Below are 26,353 nucleotides of genomic sequence, written 5' to 3'. Positions count from 1 at the left end.
AGTGCCACACCAGGTTGTTTGCATGTATGCGAGTTTGGATATGCATTAATGTCCAATGTCTTTCTGGCGCATCTTTTCCATAACTGTCCGTTTATAAATGTCCATAAACTTTAACGCGCACTTAGTCTGGATATAGCCGGCGTCCTCAATAACAAAGTCAAAGTCAGCTTCCACTAGCCGGTGGCAGCGATACGCTCATTGTAGAAATCCTGAGCTTTTTGTGGAGAGTCAAAGTAAAAGTTCTCATTCCGGAACGAGACCTGGAGACGGGCCGGGTGCAGAAGGTGGAATTTAATTCCTTTCAGGTAAAGAGAGTTTTTAACGGCGTTGAATGCAGCCCGTTTTTTGGTCAGGACAGTGCTGATGTCTGGATACACTCTCAGCTCGGAGCCGCGGTAGTCCAGCTTGTGTTGTCTGGCCCATCTGAGGACTTTTTCTTTTTCTTGGAAATGGAGAAATTTGATGATAAAGGTCCTCGGTTTCCCCGCACCGGTATCTCCTGGTCTGAGGCCGAGGGAGCGGTGAGCTCTCTCTATCTCCGGGGGGCTGCTGAAAACACTGGGGCCGGTCACCGTCATTAGCAGGTTGGCAACAAACTTGGTCGGGTCTTGGTCCTTCTCGCTCCCTTCGGGTATGTTGATAATCCTCAAGTTAGAGTGCCTCGACCGGTTCTCGAGGTCATCCACTCGTTCCAGGAGCACCGTGGCTTGGGACTGTAAGGACTTGACAACAGCTTCCATCTCGGTGAGTTTTCTGAAATTTTCACCCGCTAAAACTTCAGTTTTAGTGAGCCGGTTGTTAAATGATGTCGCCTGCTGTCCTAATGAATCAACCGACTGCTTCAGGTATTCAGTTGACTGTTGTATCAGGATAGCCATGTCAGCTTTGAAGCTATCTCGCTGTTTGTTGAGTAGAGCCTCCAGGTCGATCTTGGTGACTGGGTCGGAGTGGCCCCCGCTGTCGGCTCCACTGCCACCCGGCTCGGAAGCAGCGGCGGCCATGCTAGCTAGCTTAGCCGAGATGCTCGCTGCTCAAGTTGTTGTTGTCGGTTGTTGTTTAGGCATTGAGCTGCTCATTACATCGCAGTACTGTTTCCCACATAAACTTTCAGTAATACGCGAGTCAGCCCGACGAAAAACACTGAAAAGTTGGTAGACTTGAAAAGTAAGTGAAAACTTTGGCCGGAGCTCTCCGCCTGCACGTCTGCACTCTACCTCATCAAACCGGAAGTCATCCGGCTTTGTCTTCTAACTTTGATCAGTAAACAGCCAATGGTTAATGCCTGCTATTTGTCTAAAATGTCTTAGTGTGTACAAAGCAAATCTCATGGATATCTAATGTTGGGATCTATGCCTCACTAAGGTGGCACCATTGTTGGGATCTAAGCCTCACCAAGGCGGCCTGACCTTGTAACACATCTCCAATTTAAGTATGAAAATGGCTATCGGAAATATTTAATAATTATTAATAATAATTATGAATTATGTTGAATAATGTGATTTAATTTACATTAAATCACCTCGTGGGGCACCATTCCCTAAAAGGGAAAAATAATAGCCGGTTATGATGTCAGTCTCATAAAATTCACTAAACTATCAATTTTGAATTTTGATTAATAATTAAATTGATAACCATAACCAAAATTAGTAAAGTAAATAGTAAAGCCTGAATGATTTTGGAGTTCTTGACAAAGCAGAGGTTGACTATTCATTCATTCTTGTGCAATATTAAACTGACAGTAGGTATGATTACAAATACATTTATTCACAAAGAAAGCAAAGCAAACAAAACACACAAATCCTAACTAACTAACTATATACAAGCATGGGAGTGTATATGTGTGTGTGGGTGTGTGTATGAGAGAGAGGGAGCGACAAAAGGTTGGTGTGTGAAACAAAGGGCAGCTTGGCATACGTAAAAAATGGCTGACAACAGAGAACTACAAGATGGCCGAATCAAAGCTGGCTTTAGATCGGGGGAGGTCTGCCTATGGTTAGGACAAAGACAAAGAAAAGAAGCAGGAACTTTGAGTTGCCTCTTTGGGTGTGTGTGAGTGAGTATGTGTATGCGGTTTGTGTTGCAAAGGGTCTGGGTTAGTACAGAGGATGTTTAGTTGCATGCAAGACTCTGTCTGTGAAAAGAATTAGCAAACTAACGTCACTTAGCTTTGGCCAAGCGAACTAACCAATAACCTAACTACAAACAATCACAACAGTAACTCAAATAACAGCATTAAATCACAATTGACAAAGTTAAACAGTCTTGCTTAGCCTGTATAACTGTAATAATGCTATGCCCAGTTGTTACGTTACCAATCCTTGAATGGATGGAGGGTAGAGTTGCTTTGCTGCATGCTGCTTTTGCTAGCTGGCAGATGAAGGCTGGAAAGAGCTGTGATTCCAGAGGCAGTCTTTGCTGTGTCCTTGTTCTGAAGGTGCAGATTCGAGGAAGCGAGTCGCCGGGGTCCTTGCAGAGTTAGTTGCTAACTCAACTTGGTTCTCCTTGTTGCTGGAAAGTTAGTTGCAAACCTTGTGTTTGGCACACTAACTTCTCTGGTCTTCAGGTTCTTCTCCTGTTGTGAACATGCAGGTCATGGTCCAGGAGAAAGAATCAGCAAGAAAGCAGTAAGAGTCTGTGTGCCCAAGTGCCCCTTCAGGGGCAAGAGTGTCTGAGCTGGTCAGCAGCTCAGGAGGAAGAGCAGAGAGTGAAGAGAGCCTTACTTCTCCTACAGTTTAGCTGATGACATCACACAGTCACGTGTTACTGTGAAAGTACTGTCCAATCAAGTCTGAAAAATGGCCTCTCACTTAGGTGTGACAATGATCCTGAGGAGATGAGTCCCAAATGGCTGTCTTTTGTTTGAAGAACAAAGAACCTTTTCATGTCCAGTTTAGATTTTAACAAATGATAAATCATCTGTGGTTCAGTAAATCCTGATATGGAGACAGTCATGAACCCCATGCTCTGTCCATATTCAACACTACATCGTTACCATTTACAATATTATGTTCTTATCTAGAGTATAGACCAAATCAATGTGACATCAGGCTAACAACAGTCTTTTCCAAGTTGACAAGTGGCAGTTGATTTTAACGGGATGTCCTCACCATGTTTCTTTTCCTAAACCTGACCACAGTAACTTTACATTAATTACCTAACTGTATGTTAAAGACGTAACGTCATTTGTGAGGCGTAAATTCATAGGATATCATATGAACTGTAGTGCATGCATTTTTCGTGGGATGTCATGCGAACCATTCTATGAGAAAACGTTGAGTCAAACACAGAGGTTCGACCTTTCTGGTGTTTCTGCTGAACTTATTTTATATACTGCGTTGCTTTGCTAGTGTCTTTGATCAACCAAATCGACTGGCATGGAAGCTAAACAATCTACTGCTGTGGACAGGGCCGCAACAACATGTATTTTAGCCCCCTTAAAAATTTAGATCAGTTTAAATGTACACTATAACCAGCTACAATAGACCATAAACTTCAGTGATCTGCTTGGCATTGATATAACAGCTTTTTTTTTTGGTGGGCCATTTTTAGGTGGTTAAAAACTAACTACCTGAGATAGTGTCTGCTCAGTGCTATTTGATTTTATGTACCTAACATAAGGGATTTTCTACCCGGAATATAGTGTAAACAAACATTGTGATTCAGTCTATATGGGTCCATTTTTTGTTTCAGATCTGAGAGCGCACAAAAAAAACCTCATTTAGTTATAAAAAGGAAAACAATCAAAATCAGGCTCCAATCTTATGCTTTCTAATGATATTTCCCAGTGGCAACATGTAAAGATTAAAAAGAGTGGGTCCAAGAACGGACCCCTGGAAGACACCACAATTGACCTCAATTTTGAAGACAGTGACTCACTCAGGGACACAACATAGTCTCTTCTCTTCCTGTTAGATAAGATTTGGACCAGGCTAGAACTGTACCTGAAATGTTCAGATGGGTATGGAGCCGTTTTTGAAGGATGCTGTGATCAATGGTGTCGAAAGCTGCACTTAAGTCAAGAAGGACAAGAACTAAGATCTTTCCATTCTAAGATCATTTATAACGTTTACTAGTGCCTTTTCAGTACTGTAGGCCTAAAGTCATTATTTCATTCTACAATTGTAAAATGTGTAGCCTATTAATCGAATTATAAATGTTTTAACATTCCATCAACTTAAATGTGCATCATACGTCTACAACCTGAAGCCTTTTACTCTAAATTTTGCTGACCTTCAGTAGCGGTGGCTAGCCTGGAGTCTCTCTAGCAAGGCTAGCGATGGATTCCAAATCCAAACAAGGAAAATTCCTGGAGGAAAATAGAGGATTTAACAGTGTGTGGACAGATTCATTTGCTTCCACTGCCAACGCTGCAAGGTTAAAGTACCAAATAATTATAAATAGCACACTGCAGAGTAGCCACCTTGCAGTAAATCATATTAATGAATGCTCATTTAGACCTATTGGTAATGTTGGTTAATTTAGCTGGAAGTTACTGTAAACTAATATTGTGATTTGGTCTATACTGTTTTGCAATTCCTATGGTGCATAAGAAAGTAACATACTGTTTTATACCAACAAAACGTTTTAGGAAGTTTCCAAACCTTTTATAAATCTTTTGACAGTTTTTATCATATCTGGACAACTTAGAAATTAAAAACTTCTAAGTGAGACACATTTATACAGACACTATTGTACCTGTCCTCTACCTGAACTTAGAACTTTATTGTATTTTTGTCCCCAATGGGGCAATTCATTTGCGTGTGGACATGACATATAACATATATGACATACAAAACAACAAAACACAGAGGCAAGGCACAGATATGCACAAATAATTTAGGCACACTGGGCATATCAACAATTAAGTCAACAAATTTGTTCTTGTAATTATGACAAGTTCAACTTGTCAGCCTCAAGACAAATCAGTACCTACAAGGAGGATCCCACTAACCAATCACCATGAAGAGGAGTAGGGGTTTACTTGACAGGTCAGGACAAATGACCAATGTGGTACCGTTGCATCAGAAGCCTTGCAGCCTCACATCCAGTATCTGCCCTTCCTCCATCATCAGTCCTCATCATAACCCCTCTCCTTCCCAGAAGCAGGTTCGGATACAGCTCAATGATGTCCCTGAGCAACAGGTTGGTGCTCCTGTACGTCCCTGCACCCACCCGAACCCCACTCAACCCACAACCATCTGCTGCATGGGTTGATCTGAAGTGTTGACACCATACTACTATATTTGCTTCATGTTGAATGGCAGCCACACCTACAGGCCACCTTGTATACTGATTGGTCAATGACTGATGATGCTGCAACATGCTGATAATTAGTCTGTGCATGTACAGGGATGCTTTAATGAGCAAGTAGAGATGAGTGATGTGTATCAGTACTTGCAGAATGTATCATCTGTATCTGAAGAAGGGAACACTCACACAACTTGACAGACACAGAGGATGCCACTGATGATTATGCAGTATATCAAACTATCAGTGTTTTGTTCTAAAGGGAAAAGTCCACTCTGTCCTCAACTTGTGTGCTTAAACAATAACTGATTGGTGCTGATTGCCCATGTCTGACACAGCCTCACTAATAGCACCACTGTGTGATACGTATGTGCTGCTTGAAAATAATGAAATCAAAGTTTGCTCTCTGGTAAACAAAATGTACCAACACTGACAAAAAATATCAGTAGTTTATATTTAGGGTTTAGTTTAAAGAAATACCATTTTTAAAATGCATTCAATCACATTCTCTCTGCGCCAGTGATGGCTGTGGCATTATGTTTTCAGGTTGTCCGTCTGTCTGTCCCATTCTTGTAAACACAATATCTCAAGAACGCCTTTAGTGAATTTCTTTAAATTTGGCACACATGTCCACTTTGACTCGCTGTAACCTCATCTGTGTCATTCCCATGAATGTGATGTCTCAAGAATGCTTTGAAGGATTTTTTTTCAAATCTTGCACAAATATCCCCCGGACTCAAGTATAACCTGATTAGATTTTGGCAGTCAAATTTCAAAAGTCATGGTCACTGTCACCTTGCATGCATCCCATTATTGTGAACGCAATTTTCAAGAACACCTTGAGGGAATTTCTTCAAAGTTGGCGTAAACATCCACTTTGAGTCAGATATGATCTGATCAGAATTTGGTGGTCAGAAGTCAAGGTTACTGTGACCTCGTCCATCACATTCTCCTTAATGCAATATCTCAACAACTGAGTAAGAGAATTTTATCAAATTTGGCACATCTACTTAGACCCAAGGATTAACTGATTAGACTTTGATGGTCAAAGGTCACTGTGACCTTGCATCCATCCTATTTTCTGATTGTGATATCTCAAGAGGCCCCTCAGAGAATTTTCTCAAATTTGACACAAATGTCCACTTGGACTGGTGAATAATGAACTGATAAGAATTTGGTGGTTAAAGGTCACTGTGACTTATATAATATGTGTTTGGCCATGACTGAGGTATTTATATGCTAATTATGACAGCATTTTACACAGTTGTCTAATAGGATAAAAGAATGAAGTGATGACATTTTATGTCACAAAGGTCAACTTCACTGTGACATCATAATGTTCTCCTTCTCTCAGGAACAGCAGGGCAAACATGGTGACACAAATCTTGGGTGCCCATCTTGATAATGTGCTGACTACGTAGACTTGGATGTAAACTGTAACTGCAACTTGATGGGTTCAGAGGCACCACTAAGCGATAATTCTAGTGTACTATTCTTTGGTATTTTGCAGAAAAAAGTCTAATTGGTTAATTGAAAATAATAATGAAGAGATTACTTCATGAAGAAAACAACTAATGAATTACTTAACATCCAGCACTAAAGGGTGTTTAATGTGGTTGCTTAAAGGAAAAGGCAGATTTGAATTGAAAATCACAACCAGATATCTCTTCACACAAAGCATGACCCTAAATAGATGAACTTTGAATATATCTAATATCTTTCTGTGTCACTTCCCTTAACTTGTGTGTTATATATTTAAAAGTAATTGTGTATGTGCGTGTGTGTTTCAGGTGACCCGGACTTCATCTGAGAGCATTACTTCAGTGCCAGCATCCAGCGCCTCGGGCTCTCCAAGCAGAGTCATCTATGTAAGACTGCACCACCTTTGCTCCCTACCAGGGGCAGCAGCACATAGTTCAGCTTTTTCTTGCAGCATTCTGTATACACTGTAGTAATTGTTTTATACATCTTTGTTCAAGAGCACACATTAAATACCAGTACTTGATGAATAAATGATAAATCAAGCCATCAAGATGGCGCCTCTAGTGTGGACGCCTGTTACAGCAGCTCCTGCTCACCGCCGAGCTTTTCTCAATCTTTTTCTTTTTAACTTTCTCACTTTGAGTTTTTTTTAAAGTTTGCCTAGCTAGCACTTATGATTTGCTTTGGTATGGAGACGAAGACCGCTCCCTTTATAGCGGTCTTTCTCCCTTTTTGCTATGGATACGATCGTGTGCGGGGATCCGGCGCCCAGCCGTGGCTCCATTGTCTACACCCGGGACCAGCTGTTAGCGCTGCGTCACACCGCAGTGCGGCCCGAGGAGAGGCACGACATTCCCGGCGAGCTGCGGAGAAGGAAACGGGGATGTCGTGCCGGAGTGCACCGCTGATACTGGAGGAGACAAACCTGTCCTCCCATCCGTCGTCATGGGGAACGTAAGATCGCTCCCCAACAAGATGGACGAGCTGTCGGCGCTGACTCGCCATCAGAGGGAGTACCGGCAGAGCAGCGTGCTGGTGTTTACAGAAACATGGCTGAACGCGGAAGTACCGGACACGATCGCCGCGCTGGACGGATTCCAGCTTATCAGATATGACAGGACAGCGGACAGCGGTAAGAGGAAAGGAGGAGGGCTGGCTGTGTTTGTGAATGATAGATGGTGTAACTCTGGGCACATCACTATCAAGGAACAGCATTGCTGCAGGGACATTGAGCTGCTGGCTGTTGGCATGAGACCATATTATCTACCCAGGGAGTTTTCTCATGTCATTATGGTAGCAGTGTATGTCCCTCCGTCTGCAAAGGCTGAGTCTGCTTATGACATTCTTCACTCTGTTACAAGTAGGCTGCAAACACAGCAACCTCAGGCCCTCCTTCTGATCTCTGGGGACTTCAACCACGCCTGTCCATCCACCACCCTGCCCACCTTCACCCAGTATGTTTCCTGCCACACCAGAGACAATAAAACACTGGATTTATTTTATGCCAACACCAAGGAGGCATACCACTCATCCCCCCTGCCCCCCCGGGAAAAGCCGATCACAACCTGGTTCATCTTCTGCCTGTCTACAGACCTCTGGTGCAGAGGGAACCAGCAACCACCCGCACTGTGAAGAGGTGGTCTAATGAGGCCGAAGAGGCCCTGAAGGACTGCTTTGAGACCACTGTGTGGGAGGTACTCAGCGATTCCCATGGAGAAGACATTGACGGTATGACATCATGCATTACGGATTATATTAACTTCTGTGTGGAAAGCACCGTACCCACCAGGACTGTACGCTGCTTCTCTAGCACCAAACCCTGGATTACTCCAGATATAAAAGCTCTCCTGAAGGAGAAGCGGAGAGCTTTTAACTCTGGAACTAAGGAGGAGCTGAAGGCCGTGCAGAAGGAGCTACGGAGAAATATCAGGCGGAAAAAGGAAGGATATAGAAAGAAGATGGAGGAACAGCTGCAGCAGAGTGACGNCCCCCAAGCACACAGCCCCCCCTGCTCCAGGTTGTCCTTCACTACCTGTCAGGTGAGAGTTCAGCTGACTAGGATAAAGACGAGGAAGGCTGCGGGTCCAGAAGGCATCAGCTCCAGGCTCCTGAAGTTCTGCGCAGACCAACAGTGCGGGATAGTTGAAACCATCTTCAACCTGAGCCTGAGGCTGGGGAGAGTACCACAGCTGTGGAAGACATCCTGCGTGGTACCTGTGCCCAAGACTCCGCACCCCAAGGACTTCAGCAGCTTCAGGGTGGCATTAACATCACACCTCATGAAGACTCTGGAGCGCCTGGTGCTGTCTCGTCTCCGCCCAGCAGTAGGCCCTTCAATGGACCCGCTGCAGTTTGCCTACCAGCCTGGCATTGGGGCGGACGCCGCCGTCATCTTCCTCCTGCATAGAGCTCTTTCCCACCTGGAGAAGCCCGGAAGCTCTGTGAGAATCTTTCCCACCTGGAGAAGCCCGGAAGCTCTGTGAGAATCATGTTCTGTGATTTCTCCAGCACTTTCAACACCATACAGCCTGCGCTTCTGAGGGACAAACTGGAGCACATAGGGGTGGCTAATCACCTCACATCCTGGATCCTGGACTACCTCACAGACCGGCCACAGTATGTCAGGACCCAGGATTGTGTATCGGACTTGGTTGTCTGCAGTACGGGGACCCTGCAGGGGACAGTGCTGGCACCGTTCCTCTTCACCCTCTACACTGTAGACTTTTCATACGACACCCCCACCTGTCATCTGCAGAAGTTCTCTGACGACTCTGCCATCGTCGGCCTCATCACAGATGGGGACGACAGGGAGTACAGAGAACTGAACCAGGACTTTGTGGACTGGTGCCTGAGGAACCACCTTCAGATCAACGCGGGCAAAACCAAAGAGCTGGTGGTGGATTTCCGCAGGCGCAGACTCCTTCCCCCAACACCGGTGAACATCCAGGGAAAGGACATTAAGATGGTGACATCTTATAAGTATCTGGGTGTTCATCTTAACAATAAACTGGACTGGACTAATCACATAACAGCACTGTACAGGAAAGGCCAAAGCAGACTCTACCTGCTGAGGCGGCTCAGGTCTTTTGGAGTGCATGGGGCGCTCCTGAAGACCTTCTTTGAGACTGTGGTGGCATCAGCCATCTTTTATGGAGTGGTCTGCTGGGGCAGCAGCGTCTCGGCTGCAGATAGGAACAGACTGGACAAGCTGATCAAGAAGGCCAGCTCTGTCCTAGGATGCTCTCTGGACTCTGTGCAGGTGGTGTGAGAAAGGAGGATGACAGCCAAGCTGTCATCTCTGAGGACTAATGACTCCCATCCTCTGCAGGAGGAGATAAAAGCTCTGGAGAGCTCCTTCAGCGATAGACTGATTCACCCAAAGTGTGTGAAGGAATGCTATCGCAGGTCCTTCCTGCCTGCTGCTGTCAGGCTACATAACCAGCACTGCTCACAGTAAACTGCACCATGGACACTTTAGGGACACTATGGACACTTTATGGACACCTCTATAAGCATTGCTGTCCCCCATGTTGTTGTTTATTTGCACATTTAATATTCACTTTGCACTAAATATGTTCACTTTAATCCATTGCTCACTTTTTATCCACTGCTCATTATTATTATTATTATTATTATTATTTATTGCTGTCTCTTGTATTTTTTGTACTTTTTTCTGCAAGCCTAGTTTTTTAAGTTTTTAAGTATTGAAATCTTTAATTTGACTCTTTACCCTTGACTGCTGTAACACTGGAATTTCTCAATTGTGGGATCAATAAAGGTGTATCTTATCTTATCTTATCTTCTCTGCTACCAGGCTAAACTAGGAGAGGAGATGCTGGACTACAAGGACCTTGCAGCCCTTCCAAAGACCAAGGCCATCTATAACATAGACAGGCCTGACATGCTGTCCTACTCTCCATACGTCAGCTACCCATCTGAGGAGAGGCACTATGGAGAGGTAGACCAGCCTCACAGCTTTCAGTCCTTCAGTTCCTTTTTCTAACTTTACGCCTCAAAAAGTTCTGTAGGGCACCCAACATGGTGCTACATCACATCTTCCCCTCTGGAAGGGCACCCTAGAGGGCATTATATCCATAGCACTTGATAGCCACTCTGTATATTGATGTATATTTTACAGAGACTCTTATTAAAAGCATTCAAAGCAAATGATTAGATCAGGATCCTTTAACGGAACAGTGTGTAAGATTTAGGGAGATTTAGTGACTTCTCACAATAAGTATCACAGATTTCAGCCAGCTAAAGCTGCTGATTAGAATTCCTTCAGTGGAGAATTTTACCAGGAGCTGTATTATCCACAAAGGTCATTTCCTTTTCAAAACAAATGGACCAGGTCTGATTAAAACTGATAAAAACACTGAATAAAGCATTTAAACATTACAATCATCAGTGTCTCTCCAACACTGTTTAGCATGTCAGAGCCAGACCATTAGCCTAGCACCTGCTTATGTGCTCACCTTTTTTCTCTGATAACTTAAGATCCAGACATTCAGGAGGGTTTTGACGAGAGACAAATTATCCGCAGAGGTCTCTTCCTCCACAAAACAAACAGACCAGGTGATTTAAACCGGTGAAAAAAAAAATTAGAGCTGTTTCAGGTTTTAAAAAATCAAGTGTTTTTCTGATGCTGCTCGTCACAGAGGGGCTTTTAACTACAAAAACATGAATGTCCCTTTCTAGAGCCAGTGTTTGGTATGTCTGTTCTGGGCTACTGTAGAAATATGGCGGTGTAATATGGTGATCTCCATAGATGAGGACCTGCTCTCTATTTAGATATAAAAGGGTCATTGTAGGCTAACAAAAACACAATGGTTCTTAGAGTGCTTTCACACCTAACCTGTTTCATTTGCTTAACATGAACTTAGGTCCATTTGCGCAGTTAGTACGGTTTCTTTGAGCTTGTGTGAAAGCTGTCAATGGAACCCTGGTGCGGACCAAATAACCAAACCGAGACCGCTCTAAAAGGTGGGTCTCGGTTCGCTTCTGAATGGACACTGGTGTAGTTTGTTTGTGGTGTGAAAGAAAACAAACCAACCACAGGCTTTTATGATAGCAGATGTGTTGTTTTAGCAACAGGTAACCAATAATAAATCCATCAGCTGATCGTGAAATCTGTCAGCAGTCTCATAATTGATCCTGATAAAGACCACGTATATCCCATAACCTATATATGCTAATGCATACATGTAACCACAGTAACACATATGCGCGTTTTCCTTGATTAAAAAGCTGTTAAAACTGTCATCATTGTATCCAACTCTGTGTACTTTGTCTATTCATGAAGTCCATTAAAATGTGTGTGACAGTGATCCCACAGTATTGAGCCTCGAATAATTAGAATCACCTTGGATCCTAATGATGCACAGATGATGCAGGATGACAAATGCCAAAACTGTCCTATCAAAGAGTTACCTGTTATTTGGTAGAACTTTATGTTTACTCCTCTTGTTTCATCTGCAAAAAGTAAGTGTGAACAGGAACCAAACCAAAACTAAAATACAACAATTTTTTTTTCCCTCTAGTGCGACCAAATTAACCCAACTAGAGTTGTAAAAGCACCCTTATTTGCAGGTGATTCTGCACTGAAGAAAACATACTCATTATATTTATTCAGTTTCTGCCAATATATCCCCCTAAACTGTACACACTGGACCATTAAATCTGTTTTTAAAGAACTGTAACCCAACATGTGCAATGGAATCACTGTTTCTAAATGACCTCAAACCCATCTTTGGCATTTCTTGGAGGGACAGTTTGTTTTAAAATATCATACAATGGTACTCTGATATCATTATATCTGCACTAGGCTAACAAACTAATATTGGCTGCTATTGGCTATTTTGATATACTTGTATATATAATCTGAATATGTACAACATATATTGTAATTTGAGTATAGATTATGTGGTAAAAACAAGAGTGATATCAAAAGTTTAGCCAAAGGATTTGATTGATCAAATTATATTTCTCAAGCTTCATTGCTTTTGTCTCACACAGATGAAAACCTGACTTGAATGAGTAAACTTCCTTTTGTCATTTTTTTTTCACTTTTCACCTTCCTACCCCTCCATTATTGTTCCCCACTCTGACAGTGACACCATTGACAGTCACTCATCAACCCCATGCTCACTTCTCTTTTACAAACACATTCCTTTGCAGTGCAGCCACAGTCTCATAGCCCCGAGCGTGTTAAGTGAAGAGTATACTTCCGATGGCATTGAATGATCACTCTCATGGTTAGATGGTTAACTCATAAATCCTCACATATGAGTTTGTCCTAATCATTGGCTTTCTCCCCCTCTTTATTTGCAGTCCCCCCAGCTTATTTCTCCTACTCCCACTGAGGTAATATAATGCACTATGACTCACTGTGATTGTCAGTGTAACATGCCTTCCTCCGTGTGTGTTGCGCTATTATTATCATGTTTGTTTTTTTAAGGGGAATGGAGAGCTCTCAAAGGTTTGATATGTGTTTTAATGGTCCACACAGAAGATGCTGTGTCAATTAAAGCAGCTGAAATGCTCATGTGCCTAAAGAACAATTCCAGATTCTTATGGCTTGGGTTTTATGTCAATACTTTTGGCCATCATTTCTATCAGTAAGGACATTGTACTTACCAAAGTAATCACTAAGATAGTGGCGACACGGTGATATCACCACAGTGAAGTCTGATGGAGCAAGAAAAATGAGTAGTCAGACAGATGTAAACAAGCCAACAGTTTAGACAGATAATCTAAAGTCAGTTTTCCAAACCCACTGCAGACTGTTGATCACTGACTTCAAAATCTTTGCTGAACCATGTTTTGAATCAGCCCGATCTGCTCATGGACATAACAATTTGCAAACTTCCCCTGGCATCTGTGTCATTTTGGCATTAGCAGTGTACTTTTCCAGGTCTTTGTATGCCTTGTACAACATGGCTGATTATAAGGATATATCAGAGATGGAGTCATGCCTGCAGTCCTGTCTGATACTTACCTTGTAAAGTAATGTTTGTTTATTGGCATTGACTTTTTTTTTGTTTTACCGTATATGTTTATGCATCCAGGGCGATGGGGAGAAGTCACCCCGCCAGTGGAGGCCCTCCAGCCCAAGCTCCAACAGCTCCCTAGGGGGCTATGGACGTTACACCCCATGCCGTTCTCCCCAGAATTACAGCCGACCAGGTATCAGCCTCATACACATGTGACTCACAACCCATTACTGTTATGTGAAAACCCTCCGAGGTTAAAGTTTGTATTTCAGAAGGATCATATTACCCAGGGATCTTGCATGCACACTCTTAACTCTTACTCTTCTTAATGAAGGATAGGAAACAAGATGGTAGGGAAAAAATGGTTGCTTACTTAATTTAGAAGAAAACATCTGCCACAAACATCCCAAATGATTCACCACTTCCTGTAATTTGAGATTTCCTGCTAGTGACCAAACCAGAAATTAATTGACATGCTCCTCTACAGCTTGATTAAATGCTGCAGCTCTTATGTTACACTGTCAAAAACCATTGGGTGATCTGAAAACTGCATGGCTGTCAAGTTAAATAAAGACTGCTATTTTTACTTCCTGATCAACTTTTTCCAGCTGGGTTCAGTCTTGTATAATACATTATGTTCAAGCATTATAAACTTTTACCCATCATTGCTAAAATTAAAATGATGAAAATTATAATTTATCAAGTGTCTCAGAAACCCTACTAGAAATTGTACTGATGTAAGCCTACAAACATTGCACCACTGTGTAGGACTAGAAGACTAGAAGACTAGAACAATTACGTAACTAGAAAATTTTGCAACACATTTTGACTGGGTGCCTACTACCACCACTGACTACTGAGGTACTACATATGGCAGGCACTACATACTACAGATACTACAGGTACTGCATGGGAAGGTTTTACAGCTCCTCCCCACTCTAGCCGTGATGTCATCCACTCTAGCTCTAAACATTCTGTCCCATTAACACCCATTCCAAAATCTGAAACATCTAAAAAACATTATAAAATATAAACTGCTATTTTGTGAAAACCGTACTAGCTATCAAAATGCCCATTTAGCCCAATTAAGTCCCAAGTCTTGTGAGCTATTTAAACTTTTAATCCATTTTTTATGTCAAAGTATGAAGATTTGGTCAGCCCTAAAGAGGAGTGATTTACAGCTTTGTTCACGTCAGTTTCCCAATGATCTCCCATTACTTTCAATGGGAAATTTAATGCAGTGTTTTGCAATTTTTATAAAAAATGGCTTGGCAATTACTGAGAAAAGTTATAGCACACCATTCCCATTATGCACATTTTGATGTATTGTTTTCCTATGTGTTGGCAACGCCGTAAATTGAACAGCGTGCTAAAATTTTACGGAAGCAGACTATATAAGCCCAACAAATTATATAGTGTGCCTTCTGTTTTATTTATACTGTATAAGCAAATATCTAGATTATTATCTAGATTATGTATGCAAGAATATTATGCAAGAATCAATACATATCTTAAATGTTATAATTCCCAGAGTGTCATTTGCTTAGTAGACTGTTCAGTGAAAATTGGCGAGTCACTTCGCTTAAAAAATGATTATTTAAAAGGAAGTCCAAAGATTTTACATATCAGAGTGTGTTTCCAGGTGTTGGGGAATACTACTGTATAAAATAGTATAAAGCCTTTTATGTCTCCAGAGGGAGATGCATGAAGTCTTTGGCCTTAAAGGGATAGTGCACCCAAAAATGAAAATTCAGCCATTATCTACTCACCCATATGCCGACGAATGCTCAGGTGAAGTTTTAGAGTCCTCACATCACTTGTGGAGATCGGCGGGGTTGAAGCGGCTAGCACATCTAACGGCTGACAGCGCCCCAGACTAACGTCCAAGAACACAGAATTGAAACCACAAAATATCTCCAACATGCTCATCTGTAGTGATCCAAGTGTCCTGAAGCCCAGACATAAAAAGTTGTTTTGAAAAACGTCATATGAACTCTGTTTTTATCCTCACTGTAGCCTGTAGCTCTGACTGCTTCTCTGTGCTCCGCGTTCAGGTCTGCGCGCTTGTGCGAGACCAGCGAAAGCATGAGCTTTGCTTACCCGTGTTTACATCACGTGACACGTGCACCGCAGGGGGAGACAACAGTAACCACAGTAGCTAAAAGATAATTTGCACTACGGTCTTTTAGCAAAGGACAGCCCAACAATGTCTGAAGACTTTGAAATTAAGGAGGAACAGCATTTCTTTGTTGAGCCGTATTTGTTTGAGCCCGAGTATACCGACGCGGAACTCACTCTACTGGACGAAGCAGCCGCCGCAGCTCATGAGCCTAACCCTCAGCCAGCTGCAGAATACCGGAGTCGAGCACTGGAAACCTGGTGGTGTAGTTGTTTCGAATGCAAAGCAATGCCAACGGCTGAGCAAAGTCTTTGCTGCTCAGACTGGGAATTGGCGATGCCTGCACTTGAGAATCTGGACATCAGTACTGATGAGACTGCTGCTCTTCAGAGACCGTGCATCACCGATCACCCTGAGCGCGCACACGTGAGCGCGGAGCACAGAGAAGCAGTCAGAGCTACAGGCTACAGAGTTCAAATGACATTTTTCGAAACAACTTTTTTATGTCAGGGCTTCAGGACACTTGTATCACTACGGATGAGCATGTTGGAGATATTTTGTGGTTTCAATTTTGTGTTCTTGGACGTTAGTCTGGGGCTCTGTCAGCCATTAGGTGTGCTAGCCGCTCCCCCTGCTGATCTCTGCAAGGGATGTGAGGACTCTAAAACTTCACCAGGGCCTCCGTCGGCATATGGGTGAGTAGATAATGGCTGAATTTTCATTTTTGGGTGCACTATCCCTTTAAGTAATGTCACTTGAGTCAGTGTTGTTTGGGGTGGAAGACCACAAGTTTTAGTGTGAAGTTAGAAAGAAGTAAGCTTACCAGACCTCAGCAGCTGTTCCTCTCTGCTGCAGGCTAGGGATTTCAGGCCCCAGTTGTTCAAAAAATTTGACCTGGATCAGAATGATTTTGAAATGCCATATATTGCTATCCAGGATCAGCTGATCCATCATACTGTAGTGCCGGTTTTTCAAGCAACATAGGATTGGATCACCCTGATCCAGATAGAGACTTTTCAAGATTATCAAACCCAGATAACCAGAGCTTTAAATGGGACTACATATCACTATGTAGGCAGTCTGCCAACAAACACCACAATTACCACTTATCGCCATACATGCTGCCAAAAAGAACCAAACACGGGTCTTTGAGATTGTAGCTTTAAAATAATTTTTGTTGTTAGATGGTAAATGGTGAATGGCCCTGTATAGTTATAGTCTTCAGACAACACAAAGCACTTTTACACTATGAATCACACTCACCCAATCACACACACAATTAGACACTGGTGGCCGAGGCTACCATACAAAGTACCACCTGCTACTCAGTTTTTTAGACATTCCCACAATTTGCCCAAGAATACTTTGACATGCAGATAGGAGTAGCCAGAGATTGAACCGCTGATTTTGCAAATAGTGGACGACCCGTTCTGCTTCCTGAGCCACAGCTGCTGACAGCTATTTTATTTTATTTTGTTTTGCTTATACTTTACTCTACTAAAAGGCCTAATAGGTAGCCTAATGTCTACTTATCTACTTTATCAAAGTAACCCATCAATTGTGAAATGTATCATTATTATTATCATTGTTATTATTATTATTATTTATTATTATTATTTTATCATTTATTTGACCAATTTAAAAGTTTTATTACATTCTGTTCCTAAAACCCACCCTGAACCCAGCCTTCTGCTGGTATCAGGATGATCTTGATTTTTTGGATCAAAGGTATCCCAATCCTATTAAAAAGCTGAAGGTTTGATCCAGATCAACACCAAGACTGGATTACATGATCTAATCCAATTTCAGAATCCTTTTTTTTTCTTTTAAACAACTCATTTTTAAGAGTTTGATCCAACTTGATAGCCAAAATCCGATCAGATTACTTCTGAACAACTGGGCCCTGGCTAATTAGCTGCTACTAGTATTAACACACCGAAGTTTATGACCAAACTGTCTGTGATCCAATTCGAATGAATTGTTGGTAGGGTTGCAATGGTATGAGATTTTCACAGTACAGTAACCGTCTCAGAAAACATTGTGGTTTCACGTTATTATGGAATTTCTTTTCATCGGTCAGAATGACCCTTAAAGGAATGAAACAGAAGGGTTATTGTTTGTTGAACAAACATTGAAGTATGTGTAAAAAGTCTCCCCTTAGAAAATAAAATGCTAGGCTTAAAAGTAGTCACAAATACGTGCCACACACTCATGTACTACTCTGAGACGCTTGATAAATGGATGTCCTGATTCATAATCATTCATTTCAGTGTCACTTCATCTCAGAACTTATGCCAGTGCCATATTTCCTCAAATTTACCTTATGATGATAGAAGAGCATGCCTAATAACATAAAATGGGCCCCTCATTTCATATGCAACCAAAATATTATGATTTGCATCAGATCTTTAAGATCAGTATTTAAGGCTTGACTGTGTGCTTGTAAATGGACCACAAATGTATTTTCCTGGATTTGTACTGTTCCCTGTTTTTCCATGCCAAATTGCAAAAGAGCTTATACATTCACAGTTTTTATCCATTGACTCAGCATATTTCCTGTGATCTGATTGGGCATTCAGGGCCAGAGGTATACCTTGGTGGTAGACACAGCAGCCAGGCCCGCGACTCCAGTTCTTTCCCTTTGCCTTTAACTCTCATGGGTGCCAATAAGTACCCCTCCACCTGGGCCAGGGACTCATCGTCCCCTGTGTACTGCTCTTCTGGGGCTGAAGGGAGTGGTGGTGGTGGTAGTGGCAAGTACTCGCCCACCCCAGTAGGTGGCAGTGCAGGCTTGTCTTATCAACTAAACCCCACCACCCTGGCCATGCTGCAGCAGCACAACTACATCCCTTACTTCAGAGGTATCAATTGAACTGATTTCACTTGGCATGGGCTGTGGTTAAGCATCAGATTAACCATGTGTTGGAAACTCACACTCTGGATCTTGCGGTTCACCATAGACCAATGAGTCATTATGGGAAACAGAATGCCTGACTTGGTGCGTGCCGCATTTGGGTCTGTTTGAGCACCCACGAAGATGTATTTTCCTTAATTCTTGAACCAAAGCCATGAAACTGCTGATGCTATTCACGATACCACACATCCCCGAAATCAACATCACAAACCAGTACTGTACACATTTCCCTTACATTCGCTGCAAAAAAAGGCTTATAGTGCTTCATCTTCTCCCCATTCCCTGATCTCCCTCACCCCTCAGGGTTCAAACAGGACCCCCTACCTGACCCCAAACCTAGGACATCCCTGCATCTCAGTTTACCTCCTCCTAACGGTAAAAACACCAGTAGTCCTTCTCTTCTGTGTGTCTCCCCACCCCCAGTGAAATGGTTGGCAGGTTTTGTGATGTTGTTGTCCGGTATTGTGTTGTTGTCGGGTTTCATGGGGTGCATCAAGATACATTGGTAGGACCACTCAGAGTTCTCATATTGCTTGCCCTGTTCAGTTGTGTCTGTGGACGTGGTTGTTGTTGTGCATGGTTTAACTTGACCCTGATACATTTGGCATTAGGACAAAGGTTAGGGTTCGATTTTGTGCTTGCCTGTTCAAATTGTTGACCTAAGTGTTTGCCTGCATTTGACATTTTATCTACCCATTTTTTTCTGAATGAACTCTTGTTTGTTGTCAGACTTTTCCTTTTGGTGGTAACCTGCTGTTGTCCTTGATATGAATCTGTAGGAGAATGCAGGCTTTGTATTTGATGACTGATAAAAATACACATTGAGGTTTGCAGGCAGGGTGATGAGAATGTTTGGTAAAGTCTGTTGTTTTGACTGTTCACAAGTACATTATCAGCAAATACACTGCCTGGAAAAAATTCCCTTGACCAAAGCACTGGCAAAGTTTTCACTGCAAACCAAGTAGATAAGATCAGGGATCAGTCAGAATGTTTTACTGGAGGCTTGGCAGCATCATTAGAGACTGTGGGCCAGATCTACTAAAGGTTTGCATGTATAAAAATGTGTGCGAACTCATTGCACACGCAAAAAAATGTACAAACTGATTTACTAACAGTGCGCACAAAGGGTTGCGTCTTTCAAAGGTGCAAAATAGCGCGTCTGCATCCAGTTAGTACGTTTGCTGCAATGAATAATATGGGGCGTTTACACGCAATTGTGCGTGTGCTGGGAGGACAAAATGTAAATATATTAATTTAGCACACGCAAAGTGATTTATCAAACCTGAAAGCAATTTTGCAAATAGAAACTGCGTCTATATTTAACACGTGTCAAAGGGAGGTGCAAACAGTTTGTATGCGTAATTGCGCACACATGGCTGCAGTTACTGTTGCAAGAAGGAGACATCGAAACGATGAAAGAGGATGCAGAGAACGTATGTTTCACCCTTGTGTGAAGCAAGCAACACGGCTGGAGCAGAATGCCATGCCAGAGGAGAACGAATGAATGAATGAGCCGGCTGGCGCGGTCACTGTTGAGATTACATTCGTTTTTTATTATTAACAAAATGTTTTTTTATTGACCATATGAATGGTTTTGTTTTCAAATAAATATTTGGAAACGAAAATATATGCTTTGGTGTACTTTTACAGAGTTTTGCAATATGTATAGCAGCCTATCTGTATGTATCAAAATGTATAATTTTCAGCAGCGGTTGGAGGTATAAATGCTCAGAAGTCTAGTGTGTTTCATTTTTGTAACTTAAAGGCTTCAGAAAACATACAAGACACATTTTTAGGAAAAGTCATAGGAAGAGAAGCTTGTAGGTTTTATCTAAACAGAGTTATTTGCATTATAAAGACCCAAACAGACCATCGTGGTGGTTCTAGTGTTAAACATAATGCTGTAGATTAGAATACGAGTGCTAGTGTGACCCAATAAACTGCAGATCATTGCAAAGTTAAGCAAATCAACATTTATTGAAAAAAAAGATGATTCAAATCACTTTCTAGATTCCAAACATTATTATCAAACGAAATACTCAGTCTCATTAACGTCTAATTATGTTAAGCCACGCAACATCATATTAAAGACACATTGTTTCAATCACAAAATATATTAGGCTATAGCTCTAACATTTAACGTAGCAAAAAAACAAAACTAAACAGTTCTTTATCGTATAGCCTATTTTACACAAAATGAATATTCACAGCCAATATAAGAAAACTTGACACGTGACAGTTGAGTGTATTATTTGTGTTTCCTTTTACGCAGGTGGAACTTGCCTGCCGTGCGCACCTCTCCTCCCTCTCCGGTCCCTGGCTGTTGGTCACAGATTTCTTCCCATATAGCGTCCCTGGCTGTTGGTCACAGATTTCTTCCCATATAGCGTTCCTTTGTGAGACAATCAGGTTTTTTTGCTGTAGCTCATTTAAGTGTTTATTGGCCTCATCTACCAACACCTCTAATTCCATAGGGTCGAATTTCACTTTGCGCTTTCTTTCCAAACTCGCCATGCTGCAAACGGCAGCAACAGCAAAACCCTCATTTAAATAGGGTGTCTCCAACACATTTGCACCTCTTGTCATTTATGCAATCACTCTTAGTAAATCACCCGCAAACCGTGGTTCAGCCCCACATGCAGAATTCTAGATTGCGCAGGAAAATTAGTACACGCAAATTGGGATCTTAGTAGATCTGGCCCTGTGTGTATTGTATGCTAGCAGTTTACAAATGTCATCGCTAAATTTTTTAGCAAATAAGAGTAATTAAAATACACCATGACACAGTTAAGAGGAAAATATCAACTTTATTTTTGTAAGTAAATTCATTATAGTCTTTTAAAAAAAAACAGTCTAAAAAAAATGATTTGAAAAAAAAAGTTTAGTCACTGTGGCTGTCACAAGAATAGTTATCACTTGTTCTATTTTCTTCTCAAACATTTGAATAAGGGCTTTCACCTGAAAAACATGTTTATTTGTTTTTTTAAAATATTTTTTTGGGCATTTTTAGCCTTTAATGGATAGGACAGATAAGTGTGAAAGGGGGAGAGAGAGAGGGAGTGACATGCAGCAAAGGGCCACAGGCTGGAGTCGAACCCAGGCCGCTGCGGCAACAGCCTTGTACATGGGGTGCCTGCTCTACCACTAATCCACCGACGCCCCTGAAAAACATGTTTTAAAAATTCAAAATTTTTGAACACAACCCAGTTAAGTTTATCCTAAACTAGGTAGTTGAACTGTCATTGTTCCATTCATTTTAGGTGTCCTCCCAATCTGTTCTCAGCATCAAATACTGCCTCTTTGTCGGTTAACCTACACCTCAAATTATGAGGTCAAGCTGGTCTCACTTCGAAGATGTCAAATACTGGTGCTTGGTCAGTGACCTCGGGTGTCAGACACCAATGAAAAAAGCCAGCATTTCACGTCGGCATGAAACGCAGCTGGTCGCTGTAATTCTTTAATGGAGCTCGACAGCATCACAGGGAAATGCAGCGGGACAACAGCACAAGCTAAGGGGACAAAAGTCTGAGTAGGGCAGGTGGGAGGGGTGGTGGTTGGGTCCAACAAAATCTGACTTTAACCCTGGAGACCTTGGAGTTTGTTTGATCAATCCACCTCCACTCCCACCCAACCTATGGAGTGCCCCAGGAGTGAGTCCTAAAACCCAGAAATGAGCTGGCATTTTTGCACTCCTGGTTCCCTTGTCTCAAAGTCAGTGGGTTTTTTGAATGGGTTTTTGGTTAGATGCCTGAAATAAGGTCTGTGGTTTACACAAGCTGAAGGGACTTTAATGTCTTGTTGTACAACAGTAAACAGTAAATACTCGTGAACTTTTTAGCTTCTAGTTGTCTTAAAAAAGACAGATGCTAACAAGTGACTAAATGAGTCTACAGAGCATCCTCATGCCAAATATGACTTTACAGCTTTGTCATGGTGGTGACGTTCAGTCATGTGACCACAGTGCAGTTCATTTAAAGCCTACATTAGCTTTTTACTTGTGACGATTGCATTTAGACTTCATAAATCATAAAAGTGGTGTTCATTTGTGAACATAACTTGTAAGTATCATAAACATTTGTTTGCCACAGAGCTTATTTTCTGCAATAATCAAAAAATCCCATGAAAAAGTCCCATAGGCTTTTTGATAGGGAACCAGGGCGACGCTAACTTCTGCCTCAGCCTACAGAAAAATATGTGTGCAAATGCACACACAATGATCATATGGTATCCTACAAATAAGTGCAACACTAATTATGTTACGTCTAGTGCTGTCAAGAGATTAAAAAAATGGAGAGATTAATTAATTATGATCTGTAATTAATTGATCTAATTAATCTCTTTTTTAATCTCATCTCAAAATTGCTGAGAAAAGCCCTCAACTTGAGGTATTTTCATTTAAATTCATTACATTATTGTGGCAGATGATCAAAAGATTGATATATATTACAAAAAGTGGTTTTATAAAGTCATATTTATTGTTTTCAACAATAACACACTTGAACACAGATGCAGTACACCTAGCCATTACATTCTATTGTTTTTGAGATTAGTCCCAATAAAGAGTGCTGCAACCTTCAGTCTCGACCACCAGGGGGGTACTTGACTGTCATGACATGTCAGCTTCATTAAAAGCATAGCTGCAGATTAACACAACAATAGATGTAAAAACACACAGAAACAATACATCTGTGATCAGTTCCCTAATTTTATTTTAACAATTTTCTAAATTATTTTCCTCTTTTCCAATTTCTCATTTTATTTCATGGAAGTGATCAGTGTAAGTGCACTTGTCCTTTAAACTTAATAAAAAAAATAAAAGCTAACAAAATAAAAGACACCTGGTACATTCGTTACAGCTGTATCAGTTTATAGAACAGTTTTGAACAGTTAGAACAAGAGGCTGCACTGCAACGTGCAAATCACTCCTTCTTGTGGCTGCCTGTGCTTTCCCTGTACTTGCGACTGCAACTTGCGCTGTCTTCTCTTCTTCAAACTACAACACCCATAATTCATGTAGGAACTGCTGCAGCCAATGTGCAGCCGGTGGGAGCTGCATGACAACTCAACCACCATGATCAGTTTTTAATGTTTTATCCGGCAATAGCTACTCCAGACTCTGCTCTAGTGTAATTTTCGGGACAATCAGGGCAGGATTCAGGATTCAGGATTCAGGACAACTGCTTGGATTTCGGGACTGTCCCGAATTTTTCGGCAAACAAGGCACGGATGTTGCTGGGGAGGTCAGATACTTGCATGCTAGGGCAGACAGCTTTTCATAGGCTCCTGAGTGAGCAGACCACCACTGCAGGGGACAGTCATCAATGCTGATGCTGGGCTCTGCTCTGTAGCGCTGCAGCTCTCCCACAACTCAAGCACAAAGAAGCCCAATCGTACGCCTACAAACGGCAACTCTGTGGCATACAGAAACAGTAAAGTTAGAGATTAAAAATGAGATTAACACAATCAAAAAACATAGTGCGTTAAATATGGCTGTAATTAATTATTTGCAATTAACGCGATAATTTGACACCCCTAGTTACATCCTTAACCTAATATTAAATATTTTGAGTTTAAGCAAGTAAGTTTTGGGAAAAGAAACATTGTGACAACATAACTTAAAGTGACTCAAATTTCACTGAGTGTTCATATGGCTCTGAACTCACATCTCCTGGAAAAAATTCTAGGGGAAGTCCCTGTTTTGTGACCCATCCACCACCCCAACCTACCTTCTAACTGGACCGCTAGAGACCCCTTCCTTCTTTACTTCCATCAGCAAATTGGTCACATGATTGTAGTCTTCCAAAGTATGTGGGTTATACACGAATTACTGGGTCATGATTATTATTACTCTTTGTAGAAAAATGTACGAACAGTGCATGAGAACAGCCTGCTTTATACTATGATAATTGCCAGCAGCAAAACAATCTGCTGGGTGTGTATCATACTACTGCTGACACCTAGATGCACTGACAAAACAGTGGTATTTGATAAGTTGCTAGTGAGAACAGGCTGGCCTTCCTCAAGTGATACAGCTTGTCTTAAGTGGCAGTTGCCTCATTTAAGTGACAAGCTTACGTTACTGGAAAAGGCGGATTCATACTTGTGTGTCAGCTCTATGCAGAGCCTACGCCGTAGCCTACGCACATGACCTAAGCCGTTGTGAGCATTTATACTTGTACGATGGTGTCTTTGTGTCACTCTGCAGTTACTGCTCCAAAACACTAGTCAGCAGTGGGGTTTCTGTGAAATGCTGTGAAGTCTGACTGATTCAAAACACAGCCAAAACACATTAAACATGGCTTAATAGAGACTGTTTCAAACACAAGTACACAAATCGGCTTCATTCTAACAGGATTCACAGACAAAGCACTTACCTTTTGCTGGACACGTTTTCCCCACAAATACAACATGCTAATGTTTTTAGCACAAGCCTATAGCATTTTACATTATATAAATTAGCCTAGTGACTAGCAGGGATTTCAATTCAATTTTTTTTATAAAGCCCAATATCACAAATCACAATTTACAGTGTAAGGCATCCCTCTCACCTTGGACCCTCACAGCAATAAACCTAAACCCAAAAAACCTTATTAGGGAAAAAAATGGTAGAAACCAGGACGGACAGACGTGCAATAGATGTTGTGTGTACAGAACATATCAACATAATAAATTTACAGTAATCCATATGACATAATGATACATAAAGAGAGGGAGAGACAGAGAGAGAAATTGAGATAGAGAGAGACTGAGAGAGACAGAGCCAGAAAGAGATGTGTGGCAAACAGTATTGACAATAGCTACAATAACATTAATTTTAGTAATAATATAATAATAATAATAATAATAATAATAATAATAACAACAGTAATTTTGGTAGCATATGTTGTATTAATATATGATAGTATATTTATGTGACAATAAAAATCATATGTGCATAATAATGGTATAATTATGACTAATAACTAATAATAACAGCAGCAGTACGAGGCATCAGGCAGGACCAAGGCAGCAGCACAACCACGACACACGATCCAGGCAAAGCTGTGATTCGAGGGAACCTGCGAGATAGTGTAGAACAAAGGCTCTGGAGAAGAAGCGGAGTTAGTGTTATGCAGTAAAGCCGAGTTAGCAATCTGCAGTGATAGGATGTGAAAGCTAGCAAATGAAGAAGAACCAACTTTCAGAAACTGAGGAGAGAGAGAAGGGGCTCAGTGTATCATAGGAGGTCCCCCAGCAGACTAGGCCTGTGTCAGCTTAATTAGGGACTGGTCCAAGGCAAGCCTGAGCCAGCCCTAACTATAAGCTTTATCAAAAAGGAAAGTCTTAAGTCTAGTCTTAAATGTGGAGATGGTGTCTACCTCCCGGACCAAAATAGGAAGATGGTTCCACAGAAGACGAGCCTGATAGCTGGCACTGGCTCCTGCTCTACTTTTGGAGACTTTAGGATCCACGAGTAACCCTGCATTCTCAGAGCACAATGTTCTTTGTTATTGGGACAGGATAGGCCTAATTTTTGCATTATTAATCAAATGAAAGAAGGCAGTCCTTGAAGTTTGTTTCATATGTGAGTTAAAAGACAAATCTTGATCAAATATTACT

At 41.6% G+C, this 26,353-nt stretch overlaps 1 protein-coding gene across 1 annotated transcript in view; it reads left to right on the top strand.

Moving 5' to 3' along the window:
* ablim2 (actin binding LIM protein family, member 2) overlaps positions 1-26,353 on the top strand; it is a 187,976-nt gene that overhangs the window by 118,302 nt on the left and 43,321 nt on the right. The window contains exons 9-14 of the mRNA XM_050067006.1: positions 5,101-5,142; positions 7,038-7,115; positions 10,544-10,687; positions 13,060-13,092; positions 13,797-13,914; positions 18,420-18,701. Coding sequence (XP_049922963.1) covers positions 5,101-5,142; positions 7,038-7,115; positions 10,544-10,687; positions 13,060-13,092; positions 13,797-13,914; positions 18,420-18,701 — 697 coding nt within the window. The remainder of the gene's footprint in view (positions 1-5,100; positions 5,143-7,037; positions 7,116-10,543; positions 10,688-13,059; positions 13,093-13,796; positions 13,915-18,419; positions 18,702-26,353) is intronic.

Source organism: Epinephelus moara, chromosome 17 (assembly GCF_006386435.1).
Source record: "Epinephelus moara isolate mb chromosome 17, YSFRI_EMoa_1.0, whole genome shotgun sequence".
NCBI classification, from domain to species: Eukaryota; Metazoa; Chordata; class Actinopteri; order Perciformes; family Serranidae; genus Epinephelus; species Epinephelus moara.
This window is presented reverse-complemented; position numbering and strand designations above follow the sequence as displayed.